Source organism: Puntigrus tetrazona, chromosome 3 (assembly GCF_018831695.1).
Source record: "Puntigrus tetrazona isolate hp1 chromosome 3, ASM1883169v1, whole genome shotgun sequence".
Classification (NCBI taxonomy): Eukaryota; Metazoa; Chordata; class Actinopteri; order Cypriniformes; family Cyprinidae; genus Puntigrus; species Puntigrus tetrazona.
In genome coordinates, this window is record NC_056701.1 from 11,885,531 (window position 1) to 11,908,043 (window position 22,513).

At 37.1% G+C, this 22,513-nt stretch overlaps 3 protein-coding genes across 8 annotated transcripts; 1 reads left to right on the top strand and 2 right to left on the bottom strand.

Annotated features, from left to right (window-relative positions):
• Positions 1–124: 124 nt before the first annotated feature.
• Positions 125–7,712, top strand: syt5a (synaptotagmin Va). 2 transcript variants are annotated; one of them, XM_043235435.1, is made up of 10 exons: positions 125–505; positions 2,527–2,693; positions 3,709–3,723; positions 3,897–4,069; positions 4,227–4,316; positions 4,433–4,600; positions 4,736–4,903; positions 4,990–5,107; positions 5,309–5,442; positions 5,771–7,712. In XM_043235435.1, exons 2-10 carry the CDS (start codon positions 2,537–2,539, stop codon positions 5,978–5,980), a joined length of 1,233 nt encoding a protein of 410 aa, XP_043091370.1. In that variant the 5' UTR covers positions 125–505; positions 2,527–2,536; the 3' UTR covers positions 5,981–7,712. The 2 variants fall into 2 exon arrangements, with proteins under 2 accessions (XP_043091370.1, XP_043091371.1); XM_043235436.1 differs by lacking the exon at positions 3,709–3,723.
• Positions 7,713–7,864: 152 nt separating this feature from the next.
• Positions 7,865–15,197, bottom strand: tnnt1 (troponin T type 1 (skeletal, slow)). 4 transcript variants are annotated; one of them, XM_043235441.1, is made up of 16 exons: positions 14,507–15,197; positions 13,755–13,824; positions 12,376–12,408; positions 12,212–12,225; positions 11,782–11,814; positions 11,112–11,138; positions 10,735–10,752; positions 10,362–10,383; positions 10,226–10,286; positions 9,973–10,089; positions 9,817–9,894; positions 9,575–9,688; positions 9,382–9,491; positions 9,126–9,216; positions 8,892–8,932; positions 7,865–8,123 (listed from the first exon to the last, which is right to left on the bottom strand). In XM_043235441.1, exons 3-16 carry the CDS (start codon positions 12,399–12,401, stop codon positions 8,078–8,080), a joined length of 798 nt encoding a protein of 265 aa, XP_043091376.1. In that variant the 5' UTR covers positions 12,402–12,408; positions 13,755–13,824; positions 14,507–15,197; the 3' UTR covers positions 7,865–8,077. The 4 variants fall into 4 exon arrangements, with proteins under 4 accessions (XP_043091376.1, XP_043091373.1, XP_043091375.1 ...); XM_043235438.1 differs by having other exon boundaries at positions 11,782–11,817; XM_043235440.1 differs by lacking the exon at positions 14,507–15,197 and having other exon boundaries at positions 13,755–14,482.
• Positions 15,198–15,598: 401 nt separating this feature from the next.
• On the bottom strand, positions 15,599–22,263 carry pih1d1 (PIH1 domain containing 1). Of its 2 annotated transcripts, XM_043228247.1 has the most exons (11): positions 22,197–22,263; positions 21,855–21,951; positions 20,825–20,882; positions 20,534–20,722; positions 18,702–18,763; positions 18,515–18,596; positions 18,015–18,111; positions 16,328–16,360; positions 16,039–16,117; positions 15,808–15,951; positions 15,599–15,681 (listed from the first exon to the last, which is right to left on the bottom strand). In XM_043228247.1, exons 2-11 carry the CDS (start codon positions 21,933–21,935, stop codon positions 15,646–15,648), a joined length of 861 nt encoding a protein of 286 aa, XP_043084182.1. In that variant the 5' UTR covers positions 21,936–21,951; positions 22,197–22,263; the 3' UTR covers positions 15,599–15,645. The 2 variants fall into 2 exon arrangements, with proteins under 2 accessions (XP_043084182.1, XP_043084172.1); XM_043228237.1 differs by lacking the exon at positions 22,197–22,263 and having other exon boundaries at positions 21,855–22,190.
• Between the last annotated feature and the right edge of the window lie 250 nt (positions 22,264–22,513).

Here is a 22,513-nt window from a genome sequence, read left to right on the forward strand (position 1 = left end):
ATTTTTTTTCTTTTCATTATGTCTCAACAAGCGTCAGCTATTGGTGAAGCCGTGTCCTCTTTTTAAACCAATGAACAAGGTTCACAGCCTCCTTATGCCACAGCAATCATGCCTATTAACAGCAGTGATTCACCGACTATAATCCGATTCAGCAGGGTCACTGAACAAATATTATATTGGAAATTAGAATCGGATAAACAGCATGCGGGAGATTATATGGGACACTAGCAAACCGATAAACGGGCGTACGAGATGGATGGAATAAGACTGTCACATGAGAAAACCCAGGGCGCGTAACTGGACAGAAGGGAGAGCACGATTAATCCAAGTGAAAGAGGGTTTGGCGCTTCAAATGCGCTTTGGGGAGAGAGAGGGACGGATGATAAAGTGGATGATAAGAGTAAGTTTGAGCAGTGTGTGAGAGGGCTGCTGCGTAACTGTCCTCTCTAAACAACGCGCAGGTTTCTGTCTGTTTAAGAGAGTAGGATTTGTTTATCATCACCAGGTAAGTTTGATCGTCTGCTTTATCGGCTCCACTTATTTATGGAAATATCATACTATCTTTGAACTGATCGACATGTCATGCGGTGCCATTCAAAATGATTTGGAAACAGTTATTTTTTGAGAATTATAACATAGCCTTTGCAATTCAGCCGCGTTCATTAAATGAAAATACTAGGCTACATAAAATAGTTGCAACTACTTGTGTCTCGATGTAGTTTGAGTGAACAGCATATTAATACATTTTCACTCAGTTCATGGAGACTAGGCTATATAGGTTGCAAAACAGTCCACAGACAAGCTAAAAGAACAAAGACCATTCACTTCACATTTCATGTAATTATAAGTGAGAATTGCTCAATTAAACTAGGCTACTTAAGTAAAATATATAGCACAGTGACTTTAATAAACAACATACGCTTTTATTTATTTATTTATTTATTTTCTTGCTCGCCACATTTTGTAGAACAGCAAATCTTTTCTAAGCTCTGGCAATAATAGTGGTTCAGATGAGTTTTGCTTGTATAAATTAATGCTCAGCTTATGTGCGTAAATGCTCTTCAGTCTTGGACAACTGTGTCCAAAAAAAAAAAAAAAAAAAAAGGAAAAGGGTAAGTGTATGAGATTTAGGTAATCCGAAAATACAGCAGTTCTGTCCACTGGTGGACAAAGTAGCGATGAGAAGGGGGGAGGACGCCGGCTGATGGCCTGTGACGCACTGAGCGACAGGCCTTCTTTAGCCAGATTAGTGCAGTCGTGTCAGTAAATGACACAAATTATGCTTTCTGAACTCTAAGATTAAGCACCGAGGTATCTGCTTTCTATGGAAGAGAAGAAAGTAGTGTTTCAACCCTCCTTTGCGCACTTTATCAAATACATGATGTAAACGGCCTCTTTCTCATTAAAAACTAATGTAGAAAAACGTAAATGTGTTGGAAGCTTGGTATACTGTATGTATATATTTTGCAAACTAATAACTAACTAATAAGATATTCTAATAAGATAATTCTAAAAAAAACTAAAAATACTGAGATATGAAAATCAGCAAAGAAGAATGAAGCTTCTGCCGTAGCTATCATTTTACCTAAACTTAAATAAGTATATAGTAGATATTTTAAATAATAGTTAAATAATAATGTCAGTCAAAATGTAAATTAAAAACCTACATTTTTCTAATTATTTTTATATTTACAAAATTCTGTGGTTTAGACACAGCTGCAGGAATGATGTTTCCTAAAAATTTTATTAAAGTTACCCATATGTAAAAACTAAAATATAAATCTTATTATATATATTTTAATTAATTCTCTGAGTCATTTTTAACCATTTTATTGGTGTGGTATATATATTGTGCAGACAGAGTGAAGAAAACAGGTCAGTCACAAGTGAATCATGATAATCCAGCAAAGGTCAATAGAGAATTTTATCTTTTTAACAGTGAAAAATTGTTTTTATGTTTGTTGTATTTCATCACTGTGGTCAGTCCATGTGGCTGATGTAGAAACATCATGAAGTCCCATCATGAGTTAGGAGCAGAGGCTGCCTGAAGTCTTTACTCTTACATGCCGGTCTGGTGACAAAATGCAGATCACTGCAAAGACTCAAGTGTGAAAGTGAGGCAGCAAGGGGAGGGCTCTGTTCCTAATTTACTTAAACCCAAGGATTTTTGGATTAGCTTTGGCAATTAATCTTGTTACGCATCTGCTGAGAGTGACAAGAGGTCAGTTCAACAGAGTAGGGCAGGTGGAAACATAACCACTGAGTGCTAATGTGCCTATGACAAATATCACAGTTTTTGAGCTCATTATAGTGTTTGAACACATGCGTGGTTGTGTTTTGACATATAACAATTTCAGGATTAATAACAGATATGCTGAGCGTCAAGCATCAGAGTTTACGCCATCAAAAGTCACTTTGTGCGCAAATAGGTGAAGAAGGAAAGAGAGAGACAGTGTGGGCTTGAGACTGATGTGTGATTTAGTTTCTGTTATGACAGGACAGTAACAGTCTGTTTTATGTCTGTAGCTGATCAGCAATGCGATTGGTCAGCATGCAGCATCGCGTGCGGAGAGCAGCAGAATCAGAGGAGGAGCCCAAACCTGCTCCACCTCCTCCGCCTCCACCCTCTCACCACTCCCACAACTTCATGAATATGAAGAATAAGTTTTTCAATGAGCTTAGCCATCTACCTAGTAAGTACTGATTCTATGTCGATACTCCACACTTGACTAATCATCCCCCAGCAGGCCATAATCGCTGCACAACATCAGTTGAATGTAGATTCTGATGCTGGTGATAATGTCAGGACAACATCTAATGGCAATGTAATTTTGACACTGAATAATAACATTGATATTTTGATGCTTTTAAGTAACGGTATCATCTCATGCTAAAATCATATTGACGTCTAAAAGTTGTTGCATGTGATAATCTTAAAGGTATAGTTCACCCAAAAATGAAAATTCTGTCACCTTCTTCTCACCCTCAAGTTGTTCTGTGAAAACTTCTGTGAATTCCTTTCTTCTGTTGTGAGGATATCATAAAAAATCTTAGAGAAAATCTTTAGAAGAATGTAGACCACCAAACACTTGATGGTGCACTTCGACTTCCATAGTATGGACCAAAAAAAAATGTAATTACACTCTTAAAAATTAAGGTGCTTTAAAATGTCCTTCCCAGCGATGCCATAAAAGAACCATTTAAGAAATATTCTTCATGGAACCATTTATGGTTGTTCTATAGCATCACAAATCACCTTTGTCTGAGTGTCAATGGAAGTCAGTGTGGACCAGAAGAATGTGATTTGGTTACAAACATTCTTCAGAATATCTTCTTTTGTGTTTAACAGAAGAAAGAAACTCATACAGGTTTGGAACAACACTATGGTGAGTAAATAACGACAGAATTTTCATGTGTGAGTTAATTATGCCTCTCACATCCATACAATGTTATCAATCCAGACACTGATATTTTGTTGGTTTAGTCATGGTATTAAGTAACCAAATTTATACAGTTCTCCGGTGTTGCTGTTCACACCAAACCTGTCTAATGTCTGTCTGGTGCCTGCTGGGATCATTCATATTTTGTCATATTATCATTACAAAACATATTTTCTATTCCAACTGTGTGTGTGTCTGTGATCAGTTAATTCCTCCATTTTTTCCATTTCCATGTACATCTTTCATGTTTTATCTGTTCCATCAACAGACCCCAAGATCAGAAGTAAGTTCAAATTTTCCAAAGTCTTTTTCTGTCAGTCCTCCATCCACCTATCCATCTACTTATTTATTTAGCAGAAAATGTGTAATTGATTGAAATCCTGTTTTTTTATTAACAGAAATAAAACGGTCATTGTTTTCTCTCTCTCTAACTTTCTTTCTTTCTTCACTCCACAGTGCCCATGTGGGCCATTGGTGCCATAGTTGTGGTCGTGCTTGCCCTGGTTGGCTGCTTTGCTTTCTGCATCTATAAGAAGTGCTTGGGAGGAAAGAAAAAAGCTAAAAAAGTCAGAGAGAGGAAGGGAGGACGAAGACGGATGAAAAAGGAAGGAGAGGAAGAAGCAGGCGAGGTAGGAGAGCCTGAAAGTTTAAAGCATGTGAAGAGCATAATGTTTCAGATCTCCATCTGTCAAATGTTTCATTTTAAACCAAGTATTAAAAAGAAAAGAGGTAATGTTGGGTTAAAGTTTTGCTTAAGTGTTTTAAATGTATGCTGCCCGTACTTAGGAACAACCTAAAGAAGGAGAGGGCGAAGGAGAGAAGGAATATTATGGCAAGTTGGAGTATACTCTGGACTATAACTTCACTGACAACCAGGTTGGTTTAGAGTAGATGTTCTTAAAATGCATTCTGATATGTGCGTTGATTCATTTTCTGCACAGATTGAGAAGTGCTATTCTAACCTTTTCAACCTTTTCTTTAACTACCTTCAGCTCATTGTTGGTATCTTGCAAGCCCAAGACCTTCCTGCCATGGATATTGGTGGAACATCTGACCCTTACGTCAAAGTTTACATGCTACCAGACAAGAAGAAAAAGTTTGAAACCAAGGTCCAGCGCAAGAATCTGTCTCCTGTTTTCAACGAGACATTCATATTTAAGGTACCGCAGTTGTGGTTTTATAAATATACATTTTTGGGGATTAGCTTCAAGAAAATGTCACTGTAGAACAAGCGCAAAAGTCATTTTCGAAAAAGTCATTTGTGCAACATGATTTTTTTGCATTTCTGTTTCTAGATCCCCTTTAATGATCTAGCAGGGCAGACTCTGGTCCTGCAGGTGTTTGACTTTGACCGCTTTGGTAAACACGATGTCATCGGAGAGATCAAAATCCCTATGAACAGCATTGACCTGGGGCAGCCCATACATGAATGGAAAGACCTGGTCGGAGGAGAGAAAGAGGAAGTAAGGCTTTGGATCAGCCACCATAATTCGTTTTTTGATGCTTTTATTTATTTTTTTATTAACCCCCTCCTCTTCCTTCCCAACAGCAAGAAAAGTTAGGAGACATCTGTATCTCCCTGCGTTACGTGCCTACCTCCGGTAAACTGACCGTCTGTATCATGGAGGCCAAGAACCTGAAGAAGATGGATGTGGGTGGTTTATCAGGTTAGTCTGGTGGCATTATTTTGAGTTACATGTCCTTTCTGTTGTACTTGATGTTAAAATGAAATTGATTCTCTAGACCTCAAATGCGACTATAATTAGATTTTTATATTTTGAATGACATTGTCTGTGGAAATGTGGTGCTGAGTTGCATTTCTTGTCTTTTCAATATAATTCTTACTTTTCTCTTTACTTCTGTCTAAGATCCTTTTGTGAAAGTGGTTTTGCAACACAATGGAAAGCGTATCAAGAAGAAGAAGACGACAGTTAAGCAAAACACACTGAACCCTTACTTCAATGAAAGCTTCAGCTTTGAAATCCCCTTTGCTCAGATTCAGGTAAACATGTTTGAAACACATATCTAATACATTTTGGTCCTTTAATGCATCAAAATGTGACTTTCACTGTAAAGGGGGAAGGTTACTAGGCTTTCAAACAAATAGTAAATCAAAAAGTTGTAAATAAAACAGATTATTGCAGTACATTTCAGTCTTTTTACTGCAGAATTTAAAAATCAATTCAGTGTTACTTTCTATTCCTTATTTGTGAAATTTACCAGCAATATCTGTTTTCAAAGTGGAAATGGAAATGGAAAGGTTTAATGAGAAAGAACATGGATTAGATGCATATTGACCTATTTTTCTCTGTTCATCTGTCTTCTTGTAGAAGATCCAGGTGTTGATCACGGTCTATGACTATGATAAACTGGGAAGCAATGATCCAATCGGGAAGTGCTGGATTGGGTTTGGCGCCAGTGGGGTGGGTCTGCGCCACTGGTCAGACATGCTGGCCAATCCCAGACGACCTGTGGCCCAGTGGCACACCCTTCAGCCTGAGGAGGAAGTAGATGCTGCCCTTAAAGCACCTATCCGCTAAATATCTTATCCAACCCTCAACTAAATATTTCCGGCAAAACATCATTTAAATTTCATCCATCCTTTTACTAAGTTTCTGTCTGTTATGTTATTGATCATCATCCTGTACCCTTCCTTACTGTAAATCATAGGAGTGATCTCTTTTATACACGTTATAATGTTCAACTGGTTTGTGTTTCTTATTTAAATGTGTCTGTATGATGTGGATGAATGATGTGTGTGCTTTGTTTGAAAGTGTTGCATGCACGTATCTGTCCATAACTGTATGAGAATTGTCTTGATTTGCCTCGTCTTTCTTTTCTGTCAACCAAGATGACTATAAACACAACAACTGGATACATCATCACAGATTTTAAGATGTGTTTTTTTTATTTCTCATAGGCTACAAATGTGACCCTGGACAACAAAAACAGTCATAAGTGGCACAGCTATATTTGCAGCATTGTATGGTTTGAATGATTTTTTTTCTTTTTCTGTCCAACCTTACCCAAGTTCTGCGTTTCACTCTGGCTGAAACAAATCATTAGGATATTAAATAAAGATCATGGTCCATTAAGATATTTTATAAATTTCCTAATGTAAATAAATCAGAACTTTTTGATTATCAATATGGAGATAAAAAATAGTTATTATGTGTTGATAACAAACGATGAGCCTATTTATTCATTATAGAAAATGTATTAATACGGCAGCCAATATTAGGCATGTCTACCAAAAGCAATTGTCCGGCCGGATTCAGCAGTATTTAGAGGTGGAGTCCTGGATTAATCTTGTGCTGTTTTCGGCGGTGTTCCAAGTGCAGCGCTGGACTAAGCCATACATGTGAGCAGGGAATTAGAGCCACAGAAGGGCGGGGGTGCGGAGAGGAGGAAGGAGACCAGGAAGGACACAGACAAAGTCAGACATAGTAAAAGGGAGAGCGTGGGGAAGGTTGGACAGATAGGGAAGTAAGTAAACTGGTTAAATATAAATTGATTGCATACAGATTAACACAAGCCAAGATGTAAATCTTCCTTGAACTTCCTAGCTCGCCAGAATGACCACGACTGCATCCAACGTTTAAAATATTGGCATACACAATAAATTTTGATTTTAGATTAATATTCTCACCAAAAATATTCTGAAAGGCTGTTGTTCACACAGAGAAAGATTTAAGCCTCTGCTTAGCCAGCAGGGGGCATAGTGTCGACATGAAGTTTTGCTAGAGAGCCTGAAGGCCACCAGATGACAGTTGCAGATCAACAATAGTTAGTATTGTCAGTAATACATGATTAACATAGGTTCCCGTTTTCTGTTATGCAACAACCATATAATGCACTGTGCATATAATTATCTTGCATTAAATATATAATACCTGCATGTGATTAATTTCTTAAGAATACCACAAAAACTGTTGCACCGTCTATCCTTACCATAATAACTTACATTAGTATAGCAGCAAAAGTGTTCTGCAATACAACATGAACATGATGTACTTTACTAAAAACCTAATATAAAGCGGTACCAATTTAATTACATTCTGAAAATATATATTGCTATTAAAATGCAGTCATATTTTGGGTTCCTTGATAACATTCCATTTTAGTTCAGTAAATCTTATGAAAACTGACCAGAAAACATGTAGGAAAGTACATTTAAGCAAATGACTTGTGATGTTAATGGCGAGGCATGTGAACTGGAGACCACAATTCCAGCATCATATAAACAGGATTCTCAGACAACGTTTGAATGAGGACAGACATCTTTAAATGACGTCAAAGCCACGTCTGTCTGCCACACAACTTATTTTTATTTCCTCAACACACATTTCTCTTCCATTTAGGAGGGAATTAGTTTCTGATGCATTAGGAGTCTGCTTTGCAAAGAATAAATGATACTTCAGATGCAACTTTTCATTTACATTTATTAATGTAGCAGACACTTTTTTCCTTAAGTGCCTTACGAATGAAAATAATATAGAAGTGATTCATCTCATCCAAACACATCAGAGGAGTTTCGAATACATTCAGAAATATTATTCTTTTGCACAGGCTGTAAAATTGTCCGAAGAGTCAAAAGTAAAAGCATCCATGGTGTCTTTTCATTATTTCCCATTTTCTTATTTCCAGCGACCTCCAACCTTTCCTTTACCATGGCCTTTTTTGCTGCGATAAAGAGAGAGGTGAGGCGTGAGCATGACTGAGACAGATTTCTATGGACTTTTTTCAAATATATATTGAATAAACTAAAGAAAAATGCTCACAAAGCAAGTGTTGGTTCATCCAAACTATAAAATTCATTATTCATTAACATAAACACCTATGTGATTTTATTCTTCTGTGAAACACAAAAGAACAATCCTATTGACTTCAAATGCATGCACATGTACATTGGGAGCCAACAGAAACCAGAACTGTTTGGTTTATCAATATTCTTCTATCTTTGTGTTCAGCAGAAAAAAAAGCATACAGGCTTACTGAACACAATAAAGGCGAGTTACTGATGACAGAACATTCATATTTCAGTCAACACCAGCTGCCAAAAAATCAGAGCCAGATATTTGAGTAGGCAGTTTTTAATCACAGTTTTATGTTTTGTTTTGGGGGTTTTTTGCTTTCACTTTCAGTTTTAAAATTGTCAATGTTCACATTATTCATCAAGAAAAGTAGGGCAAGGCCTGTGAATGCTCCACATTGGCATCGGCCCTGGTGTAGCTTCCAATGACTGATTATTTGATGAGATTATTCAGCCTCACACTATGATTTTATCCAGTCTGAGAATAGCAAACATATTTGATCATTTAAAAGTTTAAGAGTTGTGTTAGACTCGAATGTCTGATAGTGTGTGTGTGTGAGCCATTTACAAAGTTGGCAAGTGAATGTACATGATTAAACGTCAGAGAAACCTCTGCTAAGTAAGTTAATGTGACTTACAACTTTTGGGCATGAGAAATCCTGTTCAGCAGAACAACAATCTGTTGAGAAGGAAGCAAAATTCAGATAAATTCCACTGACTTCCACTTTGACTTAACTGTCCTTATCTAATTCAACCAGGCACAGATTAGTATTTTCCAAAACAAACAAGCAGATGTAATGCTGTATAATCCTTCATCACTCGCTAGCACCTACTACATATCTCTCAAACCTCAATTAATCAGATCACCACACCTCATACTTCTGTCTCTTCATTTGATCCAGGAGGTCAAACTTCTCTGACTCCAGCTGGTGAATCCAGTTCCACATCTCCTGAGCTCGTTGTCTGTTTTGTGGGAGTAAAGAACAGATAAAATGTGTACTGTCAAGTTTGAATAAACACCTATTTTTGGAGCACGGGGAAAAAAACACGAGAGCCTAAAAGGGTCAAATAAACATTCTGTGCACATTTTGAATAACTGTAAACATATGACTGTATTTGGGTGGTTACCTCAACCCATCTTCTCGCAGATTTTCAATGCCAAGAGGAGAGCGTCTCTCTGAAAGAGTCTTTCTCTTGATCTCTCGTCCAGTAAGACGCTTCCCTCGTTTCTGCTCTGCCTACAACACAAAAATGCCCATTTGCTGTACAAACATGTATCAATGTACGTATGGTGAGTCATATGTACACAGCAGTATCTTACCTTGGCTAAAAAGCCACCAAAATTTGCCCCCATATTGGACAAAACCTTCTTCTTCTTGGCCTCGTCGTCTGCTCTCTTCTTAGCCTCCTCATCTTCTTTCCTCTGACGCTCTTCCTAATGAGAGAGCGCAGATAATACATTTCACATCGATTTTATCTTACAAGTGTCCAGTATTAAATTTCACATACGACTTGGAGAGCATTTGAGTGTTTAATTTACTAAGTTTCCCGTTTGTCATTTACCGCAATCCTCGTCTGTCTGTCTCTTTCTTTCTCTGCTCTAACACGCTGCTGCTCTGCTCTTTCTGCCCGCCGCCGCTCCTGATGGTCCGAATGGCCGGCAATTAGTGCAAAACAAAGACAACTGACTACACAAAGTTGATCAAGTTCAGGATTTACAATTCTATCCTTGAGGCCGATCAGTTCTTCCTCCTCTTTCTTCCTCTGTTCGAAGTGAACGTCAATTAAGGTCTGCAACTCCAAAAGGTCCTTCTCCATCCTTTTTCTGTGAATATCCTGAGAAAGAAAATTATATAGTTTTTATATTTGGTATTCACTGAACATGCTATATAAACATTGACTCATGGTGGAAACAAGTGAGCCCTGCATACTCTCTGTTTATTCAGGTGAACTGAAATGTGTTGGTACTCACATCGAAATCCACCCGCTCGCCCTCTGGAATCTTTGGAGGGGCAAGCTGTGGAACCATGGGCCTGTGGGCCAGACAGGAAGCGTAAGGAGGGCGATGAGTGCAAGGGCATGCATGCTTGTGATGAGCCAAAACTTACTTGGGCCGTGGTCTTTCCTCCTCTGCAAAGAGAACATCGAAAAAAAAAAATACAAAGACGTTCTTGTCAAACACAGACATAAAGCACTTTCTATTCGCACACAACTGTACAATAATCCACCAGTTCTTCTGATCTTTGTGGGTGTTTTCATGCTTCTTTTTGACATTTTCTCCATTTTAAAAACATCTAGAAATTCGGTTACATAAGCTGGTCCTTCTGATGTACCACAAGGCTTTTGTAAACTATGGTGAGTAGAACAGCAAAAGCTGAGTTTGATCAGATATTTAGAGCCTTGTTTTACTTATCTATATATCTAAGTTTTAGTAAATATTTACTAAAGTTAAAGAAAACATTTTCAACTAAAATCCATCACCTTCTTCCTGAGTCTCCTCTGAGGAAAAAAACAACAACACAGGAACATATTAAAAACAGAACAGCTAATTTAGCAGACATTTGATGACAATGACTGTACAGACTTAATGCAAATCTAATTTCTTATAGTGCAACCTTCTCTCACTCTCGTTTTATTAGAGAGAAAAAAAAACATTTAAATGTGTTCTTTTTAAAAACACATCATATTCACAGATATGCATTACACGTGTGTAAAATGAAGGGTTATAAATCAAATCCCTGACTACGTGATTTTGTAAATATAATACACAAAATACTAAAATTGCATATTACATTTAAATATAAACCTTAGGGAAGATTGTAACATGTCATTCTGCTCGTGCATATCTTTGTAAGTACCTTGATATTCTGCATACTCCTCCTGTTCTGTAACATAGAAAAAACAAACATGAAAGCAAAAGCAAAACAAATATTAATATCTTAAAGATTTGCATTCAGTCCTCATCCTAATCCTGATGTCCTTATGCCACCTTCTTCTTTCTTTTCTATCCTTCTTTTAAACAGGATAAATAAGTATGTGTTTTGACTGAATGTGGATTTTGACTTTTTTGACACCAATGTATTTTATGTTTTTGTGCAAATCTGAATTTTTTTTTTCTTTAATTGAAAGCATATAGACTCATCTATGTAATTTGTAGCTCATCATTATTTGCTCACCAAGAATACCGCTGTTAAACACTATTGTTTAGGCTCATGGCTTTAAGAACTCATATATGTAATATACATATAGTTGTACTATATGTATACGCATATGTATATGCAGATTTGCCCATTTCCACCAACTCGATGGATTATGCACATAATAAGTGTAAACAGGTGATTAAAGCTCTACTTCCAGTCTTTGTGCTGATTTTTACAACTACTACTACTAGTGTCGCTCTCTGTCAGTGTTGTTTGAGTAAAATGACTGCATTACACGTTATATCATATTTTTCAGCATTTAATTTTGCATGGCCTATTGTTTTCTAATCAACATTTGTTTGGAACGCTGGATGAGGTATTACTGTACCTGCTCCTGCATCCTCTGCAGCCTCCTCCTCCTCTGCTGGTCACAAATAAACAAACCGCAATGACAAGAAGATGAAGAAAAACATAAGTGATTATCAATCCTGCACCCGAGAGAGCACGTGAGGACAATCAAGAAAGGATAAGCTTATGTATATAAATAAGTGTGTGCAAAGGATCATGTAAGTGCACACCATTTGTTAGGGATGTATTGTAACAGCAACATGAGATCAGTCTGTAATAATAACCCTTCCAGGAAAAGGCATTGTGAAAAGTCTAAGCACCCAATCAGACTAGAGCTGAAGCTCAGCAGGGCCTCGAGAGACGTCTATAACTGGCCTCTGGGTACACATTATGTCAAAGGTTTACTGATAATCACTAAATCGAGGGTTTTAGAGGCCAAATAAACAAAAACAAGCAACAATTCTACTCACCCTCTGCTTGTTCACTAAAAGGTCATTTAGGAAAAGAAAAGGAATGAGCCAAAAATAGCACGGTGAAAGTAATGCTTTATTAGTCTGATAACAAGTAATGATAAAAAAAAAAACTACTTTGAAACTAATTACTCTAATAAAAAAATAATCAACTAATTACTCACTCATATTCCTCCTCTACATCAGACATGGTGAAACTGAAAGAAAAAATGAGGAAAAGAAAGCGAGAGTGAGACAGACAGTACAAGGAAAACAGCAGATCCACATAGTTTAGCATTTCGCAACAGCATTAGAGTGAGGAAGAGAAAGCAGGATAGAGTGACAAAGCCAAAGTAGCATCAGATCCAAATTGTTCCATTGTCCTAAAGTGCTGACATCTGATTGAATGCTTCATATAAAGACTGATGGGGTGAGAACAGGTGGGAATGCTCAGACAAAGACAGGGCCAGATACAATTTCTGACACTTTCTTTGTTCGGTTCTTTCATTACTACAGATTCAGATTTCTCATTTTGCTTTCTGAGAACAAGAAGCACTTAGTTCTGTTTTGCACATCAATCAACTAAACGAACAAAACAAAAAAATGGCTGCGAACCCGGCCTTGCTCGTTTTCCCTAACATAAACTTAAGGCCTTGTTTTCAGGAACTGTAGTTAGCGCCTAGTATACACTGTTTAATTGCAGTCATTAACATTGCGCTGTCACATTTCTTGCCCTCGCCCTTATCATTCACATCAAGTGTCATATCATATCTGCTATTTGAAACTATTTTATAGCTACAGTGTCATCAGCAGAGAGAATTTATGAGGCATGTAGCTGTCACCACCCCTTCTTGTACTTTACTGTCTCTGGACAAAGGCTTGCAAGCACATGCATAGCCCATCTATAACCAGCCTGCTTTCAACAGTTCGCCCCACTGCTACTTTGCTAATGAGATGCTCAGCATCTAAAGGGCATGAGTCTGGCAAATTCTGCACAAAAGGATCAAATTACCAATGCAAGATGCCCCTCGCTCTGGATCAACCCAAGTAGGGATAGACGCAAGAGATGAGAAAGCGGCAGAGAGGGCATTTGAGGGGCATTTAGGGTTATGGGAGATCATAGCGGCATTAACCACACAATTCTGACGGGATAAATATAGCCAAGGACGCAGGGGGAGATTACATGAGTTACGGCGAATCTTTAGTGCTCTGAAAGTGAATGTTTTAAAGTCCATTTGGTCGAACGCTACACAAATCAGTGCCGACTACTACAGGCAGTTATGCCAGGAAGATGTATGCAGGTTATGAGCATGATTGGTGAACTACATGCTGTTCTGCTTTTAGTTACTTATTTACATCATTTTTTCCTGAATTGCTTAAACACACATGTGTGGTACAGGACACTAAGAATAATGGATGAATAATATTATTATACTGTAACTGCAGACAAGAACTAAATATCAACAGACTTTATGAATAATACTAAAAAATCAATGGCTTTCTGCAGATGGCAAGAAATGACTGAACATGCAAATGTTTGAGAAGTTACAGAGAAGACTTTTACCTTTTTGGTGATGGTAGGATGGGTTCACAGTGGATGAAATAGAGGCACACAAAGGATGAGAGGAGAGTCCCTGTGAATTAAGAGAGTTTTGTAATGCGGGACAATGGCTCGTTTTTATATGAGGACAGGGACAGATGGAGGGTGTTAGCAGCTACGGCATAGGACCATGGATGGATTAGAAATGAACCCTGGGACAGAAAGATGACCACCACGAGGGATTAGGGGAGACAGGGGGAATGACCTCACACAACAAACACAGGGATATAAAAAGAGATAGAAAAAAAACAAAAGGACAGTTGGGAACAAAAATAGCACAGGGGATTTAGACACAATTCTTCCCAGAAGACATATTTTGTATTCAACATAATGTAAAACAAGTTAATGGCTAAAACAACTTTGAGGTAAATGGATGGGCTCTCATTTCTTATAGGTACTGGTCGGGAATATAAAAGAAAATCTTTTTTCCTTTTTTTAAATTCAGATCCTTTAAAATAAAGCGGAGAGATGCTCTTATGACTAGCTGACATGTAGTCGCAAAGTTAATTACTGTTAGCAGAATGTGTGAAGGAGACTTTATCGAAATAAAGTGTTACCCAGATAATTAGCCAAAATACTAGGTATCACTTTATTTTAACACATTATGTTGACTAAGAGTAGCGTTATATATACATATCTTCTAACTCCAACTAGGAGATTATTGGTAAGAATGTCTTTTGGTTTTCTAATACTCTAATGAAAGTACATTGACTTACAACTGAATGTTCAGAAGGGACCACCAAAATAAAGTTCTATCAGTTATTAACCCTGCAGATAGTTGCCTGAAGTCAAAGCAGATGAAAAAGATACTGATTTATGCAGGGAGGTCAAAGACAATGTTCAGCTTGCACAATTGTTGTCTTGTTGGGAAATCACTTTCTTGGCTGAATGGCAATGCAACAGACTTTAATATATTACAATTCAGTTATTTTGCTGTAAAATATATCTTTTACCAGAAGATTACAATAACTTTGAGTCTTACAACGGCAAGTTTCATTATGACTGTGACATTTTTCTAGCCGGATTTTTTAAAGAACGTTTATTAAATTTAGACCTTGTTATTTTTTCAATCAGTATTCAGTTCATAGTCCATCTAGAGTCTGTTTAGGTTGCTCACAGATTTGTACAACTACATGGAACTAGTGGATATTTATTTCAATATTTATTCCGGTTCAGTAGTTCTCCAGCCAGCTCTTTTCTCTACATTGGGATTTTCAAGCCAAATTTCAAGAACACTAACTTCTTTCCTACAAAACTTCACTAGAACATACTGCATTCGCTTCTATTTACATTCCATTGGTCTTCATAAACAAAGTTCTTGATTAAGCCTTTAGATTCTTTAGAGCACAGAATATCCTTCACCAAACTCATCACATAATCTTTCTTTTCTCTTTGCAGTACACAGTTCTCTAAAACAGCATATATAATTAGTCTCACACACACACATACATTATATATCTATATATATATATATCTATATATATCTATATATATCTATATATATATATATAAAATCTATATCTATATCTATATCTATATATATATATATAATCTATATATATATAATCTATATCTATATATATATATATATATATAAAATCTATATATATATATATATATATATATATATATATATATATATATATATATATATATAGATATATATATATATATAGATATAGATATAGATATATATATATGCTTTTTAGAGATGTTTGTGGTCTTCCACTTTCTGCCAGGAATTACTTTAGAACTGTGTTCTGCAAAGCTTTATACAATTCTTAAATCTTAGGCAACAGGCATAACACTTTCTGCATACAAAATTTATTATGAAATAATAGCATTGCAATAGTTTTTATGAAGACACAACTGGCATGGTCACTGTCAGGGTCTGAAAAGAAAACAGGAAAATACTGTATGAGACTACAAATCCACATCCATATAATCAAAGAGTGAAAAAAAAACAAAAACATGAAACCACTTGAAATGGCCAAAGACTATACGGACAAGCACTCACCTGTGTGTTTGTGTTAAACTGGGCAATACTGTTTTCTTGGTCAATAAACAGAGGAAAGAAAATATCCAAGTGGAAAAGAGAGGGCCGAGCAGTCAGCACTAGTCTGTCTTCTCCCAAATCCAGAACAAGAGAGCGAGCAGATATCTAGTGAAGAAGACTCATACTTTGAATCTCATACTTTGTGTTAACCTGTAGTTGAATTTAGTCCAAAACCAGGCCTTCATTACTCACCACTCCAGGAAGGAGAATCTCAGCGATCAGATGCTCTGCATTTCCGCTCGGGGGCTCCACTAATAAACTAAACTCTGGACTGAAATTAAAAAAGCACAATAAAGGCATCAATTATTAAACTGCAAACCTCTACTGTACAATAACTAATTTTACATATCACACTGAGCATGACAAATGGCTTTACACTCATCTCTGGGTTTTCAAGCATACTTGACAGCAAAACATAAAAGGAACACACCAAACGATATATACAAATGCATAAAAAAAACAAACCTTCAAAAAAACATACCGTTTGGTTGAGGAAGGCAAGGAGACACATTCCCTGTGCACACAGAACAAAGCAATTAGAGAAATCCCATAGTTATAGTTATAGTTATAGTTACTCAGCAGGTCAACATTCAGTATGGGATCTGGTGTACAAAAGAGCAGTGAGCCATAGATGGAGCTCACAACTCACTCACACATCACATGCGTACAGTAACAGACACCGGTAACCGGAAACTGGTCCAGCCAGTACCTGGCAATGATTTTTGAACAAATTTGGCAGGATTCTGTAAAGGGGTTTCATTTCAGTAAATTAGTTAAACAGTATATAAAAAAATTCTCACTGGTAGATAACTTAAAGAAGCAAACTTGTAATGTGAGATAATTATTATCTAGAATGGAAATTTGGCTGAACTCTAAATGTGCACACTAACACACAACAATGAATTACTAATAAATCATTCAACGTCAAAGTACAGTATAGAAATCCCACCCCTCCTTCAGGCACACCAATGAGTAAAGTATGAACAACTGTTCATTTTGTTACAATGCTGTATAACCCAACTTGTTTGAACACTGCCCGAGGGCCTTCTGTTGTAAGAAAGCTAGAACTGAAAACTTTGCCGTTCAGAAGCCTTAAAGGAGCAATTACAAGCATTTAATAATAAATACTTGTGAACAGTACGCTTTTTTGATTCTATGCGAGTGTTTTTAACACATAAAGCCATTTTCTCCTAAAAAAGAGTAACAGGTAATTTCTTGCTACAGGCCCAACTTTTATTTTCTCAGCACGACCGTAATTATATGTTGCTTAATATACTGGATTAAATATCTGTTTTGGAAATGCTCTATTTCAGCTAAACACATCTGTGAACAAAAGCTAACTCCAGCAATTATATATCCACTATGTTGCACAATTGTGGGAGTATGGTGGCAAAATAAACATAGTGGCAGCAAATGGTAAGAAACTGCTTTGAGCAAAATTCATTCCTTTGCGATACTGATCCAGAAAGGTCATTTCAGTTGTCTTTTCTTGTGGGTTTAGAGGCAAGTCACATTCTTTAACAATCATAACACGTTTTGCTTTTCCTTATGTAAACAATTAAAGTTTTGTAGTATTTTATAAATATTTTGGAGAAAGGTGAAAATGATCCACTGAAGAAGGTTTGTTGAAAATAATGTTTCATTGCTCTGTTGCAAAATGAAAATAAATTAAAAGAAGATACAGCGAGTGCAGATTCTTTATCTGAAAAGCAGGCAAAGGAATTCTAGTTTCTACAAGGACAGATGATATTTTTTAAATGGCTGATGTATAAACAGATCTAGATAACAGAATTATAATTTTTTTTTTTTTTACATAAAATGTATTTAAATAGTAAAAAAATAAAATAACAAAATGTTTACCATTTATTGACAGAGCAGAATGTCACTATTTTGTCCAAAATCAATACTAATAAAATATCTAATATAACCAAATTATGTCTACTTTTCTATTAAGATTTTTCAATCTTTCAATCAATTCTCAAATACTCATTTTCCGCAATATTGATACACAGATACAATTAAATTTTGATGCCATTTAAAACCTTTTTTAGTGTCAAAACTTTAGGCGTTAATAATAAAGTAGTTTTAAACACTGTTTTTACTGTATTTTGACAATTCAGAATGTTACCACATAAACTGCTGTTAACATCTTAACTTTTGAAACTCACTTCGAGTCAACTTCCTGGATAACTGGCTTGCTCTTGGTACGAATGTTTTGTTCTTCTATGGATCCCATGAACTTTCTGTTCTTCAGAATTTTAACATCTGAAAAAAGGATCAATGGACATGGCATTTAACAGGCATTTAACAGGCAACTACAGACAAATGCAGAGTACGGTGGGAAATTAACAGTGGGGGAAAAAATGTCGCTCCCCAATTTCCATCCACAATGGTTATTATTGCAATAACAAGTGCAGTAAGCTCTGTCATGAAATTGCAGTTTCACCCTCTAATGACATCCTGTTTTTAATAGGCTACTTTAGTTAATTTGTTGTGTAAATACATAGACGAGTTGTCTGTTTACAGACAGTTAATTTCATGTAATTTAAAAACATGCCCTCACAAAGTAACAACAAGTCCCTGAAAATTAATTCCTGGCACCAAATATTGCCCCTTGATGGAAAAGTTCATTTTTAATGCATTTCAGATATGCTGTACTTAATCTGACCTCTGCTCAACTCAAGATTGTACTTGTTTTCCAGTCCCTCCAAAGAAACTGCAATGAGAAATTGCTGGAACAGGGTATCTTTCTGTTGGGTACAAACAGAGACGATGAGAACTACGAATGAGGTCACATATTTACTTTCAGTACATACTTTCACAAATAAGAAAGTAACATATACTTTCAAACACACCTGACATTTCTGGAAGAACTCATCGTTGATCACCACATCATAAACAGTACAGCCTTGTGAGCCTGGCAAACAAAATATCTTGAAAGCACTTATTTATTTAAATTTTCTTATCATATATGACAGTCCTTATACAGTGAGAGTAAAAAGTATTTGATCCCTTGCTGATTTTGTTGGTTTGCCCACTGATAAAGACATGATCATTCTATACTTTTAATGGTAGATGTATTCTAACATGGAGAGACAGAATATCAAAACGAAAATCCAGAAAACAACTTTAAAGAATATACATTAATTGATTTGTATTTCATTGAGGGAAATAAGTATTTGATCCCCCAGTATGCATTATGAGTTCTGGCTTTCACAGACCAGTTAGACACTCCCAATCAACTTGTTACCTGAACTGAAGACACCTGTTCTAACTAATGACCTGTGTGAAAGACACCTATTCACAGAATCAGACAATCAGACAGATTCCAAACTCTCCAACATGGGTAAGACCAAAGAGCTTTCTCAGGACCTCAGAGACAGGATTGTTGACCTGCACAAATCTGAAATGGGCTACAAAAACATTAGCAAGATGCTGGGTATTAAAGTAACAACCATTGGTGCAATTGTGAGAAAATTGAATAAGTATAACATGACCATCAATAGACCTCGGTCTGGTGCTCCACAGTAGATTTCACCTCGTGGGGTGGCAATGATCAAGAGAACTGTGAGAAATCGGCCTGCAACCACACAGCGGGAGTTAGTGAATGACCTCATGGCAGCTGGGACCACAGACACCAGGAAAACAATTGGCAACACTTTGCGCCGCAATGGATTAAAATCCTGCAGTGCCCGAAAGGTACCCCTGCTTAAGAAGGCACATGTGAAGGCCCTCCTAAAGTATGCCAATGATCACCTCAAAGATGTACAAAGGGATTGGGAGAAGGTTCTGTGGTCAGACGAGACCAAAATTTAACTATTTGGTCTAAACTCTACTCATCATGTGAGGAGGAAGACAAATGCTGCCTATGACCACAGGAACACTGTGCCCACCGTCAAGCATGGAGGTGGAAGCATTATGTTTTGGGGGTGTTTCTCTGCCAAGGGCACATGGCTACTTCACCGCATCAGTGGGAAGATGGATGGAGCCATGTACTGTGCAGTTCTGAGGGACAACCTCCTCCCCTCTGCCAGGAAGTTGAAAATGGGCCGTGGTTGGGTCTTCCAACATGACAACGACCCGAAGCATACAGCAAAGGCAACAAAGTAGTGGCTCAAGAAGAACCACATTAAGGTCATGGAGTGGCCCAGTCAGTCTCGGACCTCAATCCAATCGAAAATCTATGGAGGGAGCTGAAGGTCTGAGTTGCCAAGCGACAGCCCACCAACCTTAATGATTTAGAGAGGATCTGCAAAGAAGAGTGGGCCAAAATTCCCCCTGATATGTGTGCTAACCTTGTGGTTAACTACAACAAACGTCTGTCCGCTGTGCTTGCAAACAAAGGTGCCACCAAGTATTAAGTGCTTTTGGCTAGAGGGATCAAATACTTATTTCCCTCAATGAAATACAAATCAATTAAATTAATTTTCGTTTTGATATTCTGTCTCTCCATGTTAGAATACATCTACCATTAAAAGTATAGAATGATCATGTCTTTATTAGTGGGCAAACCAACAAAATCAGCAAGGGATCAAATACTTTTTACTCTCACTGTATGGTTTGTCCTCATCACTACATTCATTACTGCATATAGTTGGTGTTTCCACCTTGCAATGAAACAATACATTTTTAGTTTTATGGAAATTATAATAATTTGAGTTCATTTGAAAATGTGAATGCCTCTCACTGTTGTCCACTTCTGTATGAGGCTCGCCGAGGCTCATGGGTACTCTGTAACTTGTCGGGTCATCTGACTCCAGTAGTTCCACGAGCGCTTCCTGGGACAAATAAGGAGGGGGCGGCACCGCCTGTGACTGACAGATATTCAGAAAGACCTTCTTTTTGTCTGACATTGAGGAGGTCTTCACGCACATGCCTGGCATCAAACAGATAAAGTTTAATCACACAATCGCCAATGTCTCAAAATATAACGCTCCAGACTACTGCAGAGAAAATGTTTGTAAAATATCAGACTAACCTGGCTGTGGACGGATGACTTTAGAAGGGGGAGTTTCGCTTTGAACTTTTCCCATAGTCTGTAAGGTTGGATAAAACAGTTGGCTTTAGTGACCACAGGACATGAAATTTAGTTAACAGCTTCAGAGATATACATTTGCATCTGTTAGATGTCTTTATGAAAAGGGATTTATGACACATACAGGGTGGGGAAACAAGCAAAAAACTAAACAACAACAAAAATTCAGTCAAGAGAAAACATTTTAATAATAGTAATACATAAAGGTAAAGCAGTGAAATGTACAAATATAGGCAGTGGATGTACGAAATACAAACCAAATTATAAGCATATATTGTCTCTATGATAATGCAAAAGTAGAATATTCTGTGTTCAGGATGGAAATGTGAGCTGGAATACACAGCATACATTTCGATCAGTCTGTAGATTTAAGTTGACTGATTTAATAGAAAATTGTATAGTGTATGATGGTCACAGACTGTGAGTTTGTGATCAGATCAACTTTAGAGCCTGGTAGTGTGTGATGGCCAATTTTTGGGTTCTTCACTACAGAACACAAGGCCGAGGGGGCAAGGATGGTACAAGATCCGACTCCTCCCAGCTTACATATACCTCCAGACCCCTAAACCTAGTGCAAAACATATTTACTAAAGGAAGTGGAAGTGTAATTGTAAAATTCCAAGAAATACACACCTGCGCTAAAATGTTTGCAGTTGGCATTCAGATTACTGGTATGGCAATTTCTTGGTAAAAATGGTTACGAGAGAGAGAGAGAGAGAGAGAGAGAGAGAGAGAGAGAGAGAGAGAGAGAGAGAGAGAGAGAGAGAGAGAGAGAGAGAGAGAGAGAGAGAGTGTGTGTGTGTGTGTGTGTGTGTGTGTGTGTGTGTGTATTTTTGATGCACATGAACTGAAACCTATACTCGACTTTTAAAGTATTATTACACCGCTTCGAAAACACGGTATACATTTCCTGTATAATGCTTAAATAACATATATAATTTTAGCTGCGTAGCGTTCGTGTCAAAGCGGTTACCTGCAGCAGAAGTTGTTGATACAGCTCTTCTTGCTGTTTGTGCTCTAGTTCAACGCCGAGGAGAGACGCGTCTGTTTCCATGACTACACACGAGGCGCTACAGCACAAATCAGCACATTTTATAACAACACCCAAATTTCAAGTGAGTTAACTGAACAGCTAACTTATATATCCAAAGTGTCAAGGACTGAACAGACACAACAGCACACGCTAACAGCTAACATATATAAACTAAGCGTTAGCCAATGTAGAACACGCGAAAATGAAAGCGAACAGCTTGTTTACAGAATGATACACTCATTGAGACTCAGACATGCAATAAAATGTATGCATTAATCATACCATTAGCATGTGCTGTTCAACGTGACGTTGAAGGACTCTTATTATCTTAGGTGTCAAAATAAAAGCTGACTACTTCACCGAGAGAGCGAAAATGACGCAAAAACGTGTCTTGCTAGATGTGCCTGATTTATTAAAGAGCACACACGAGCAACTCAACCCTACACTTTCAATATTTATTTGTATAACACATTTAAAATCAATATCAGTTGACCCTCCTTCTCCAAAATCTACACATTTTATACTGAAATGATTTACTGATATATATATATATATATATATATATATATATATATATATATATATATATATATATATAT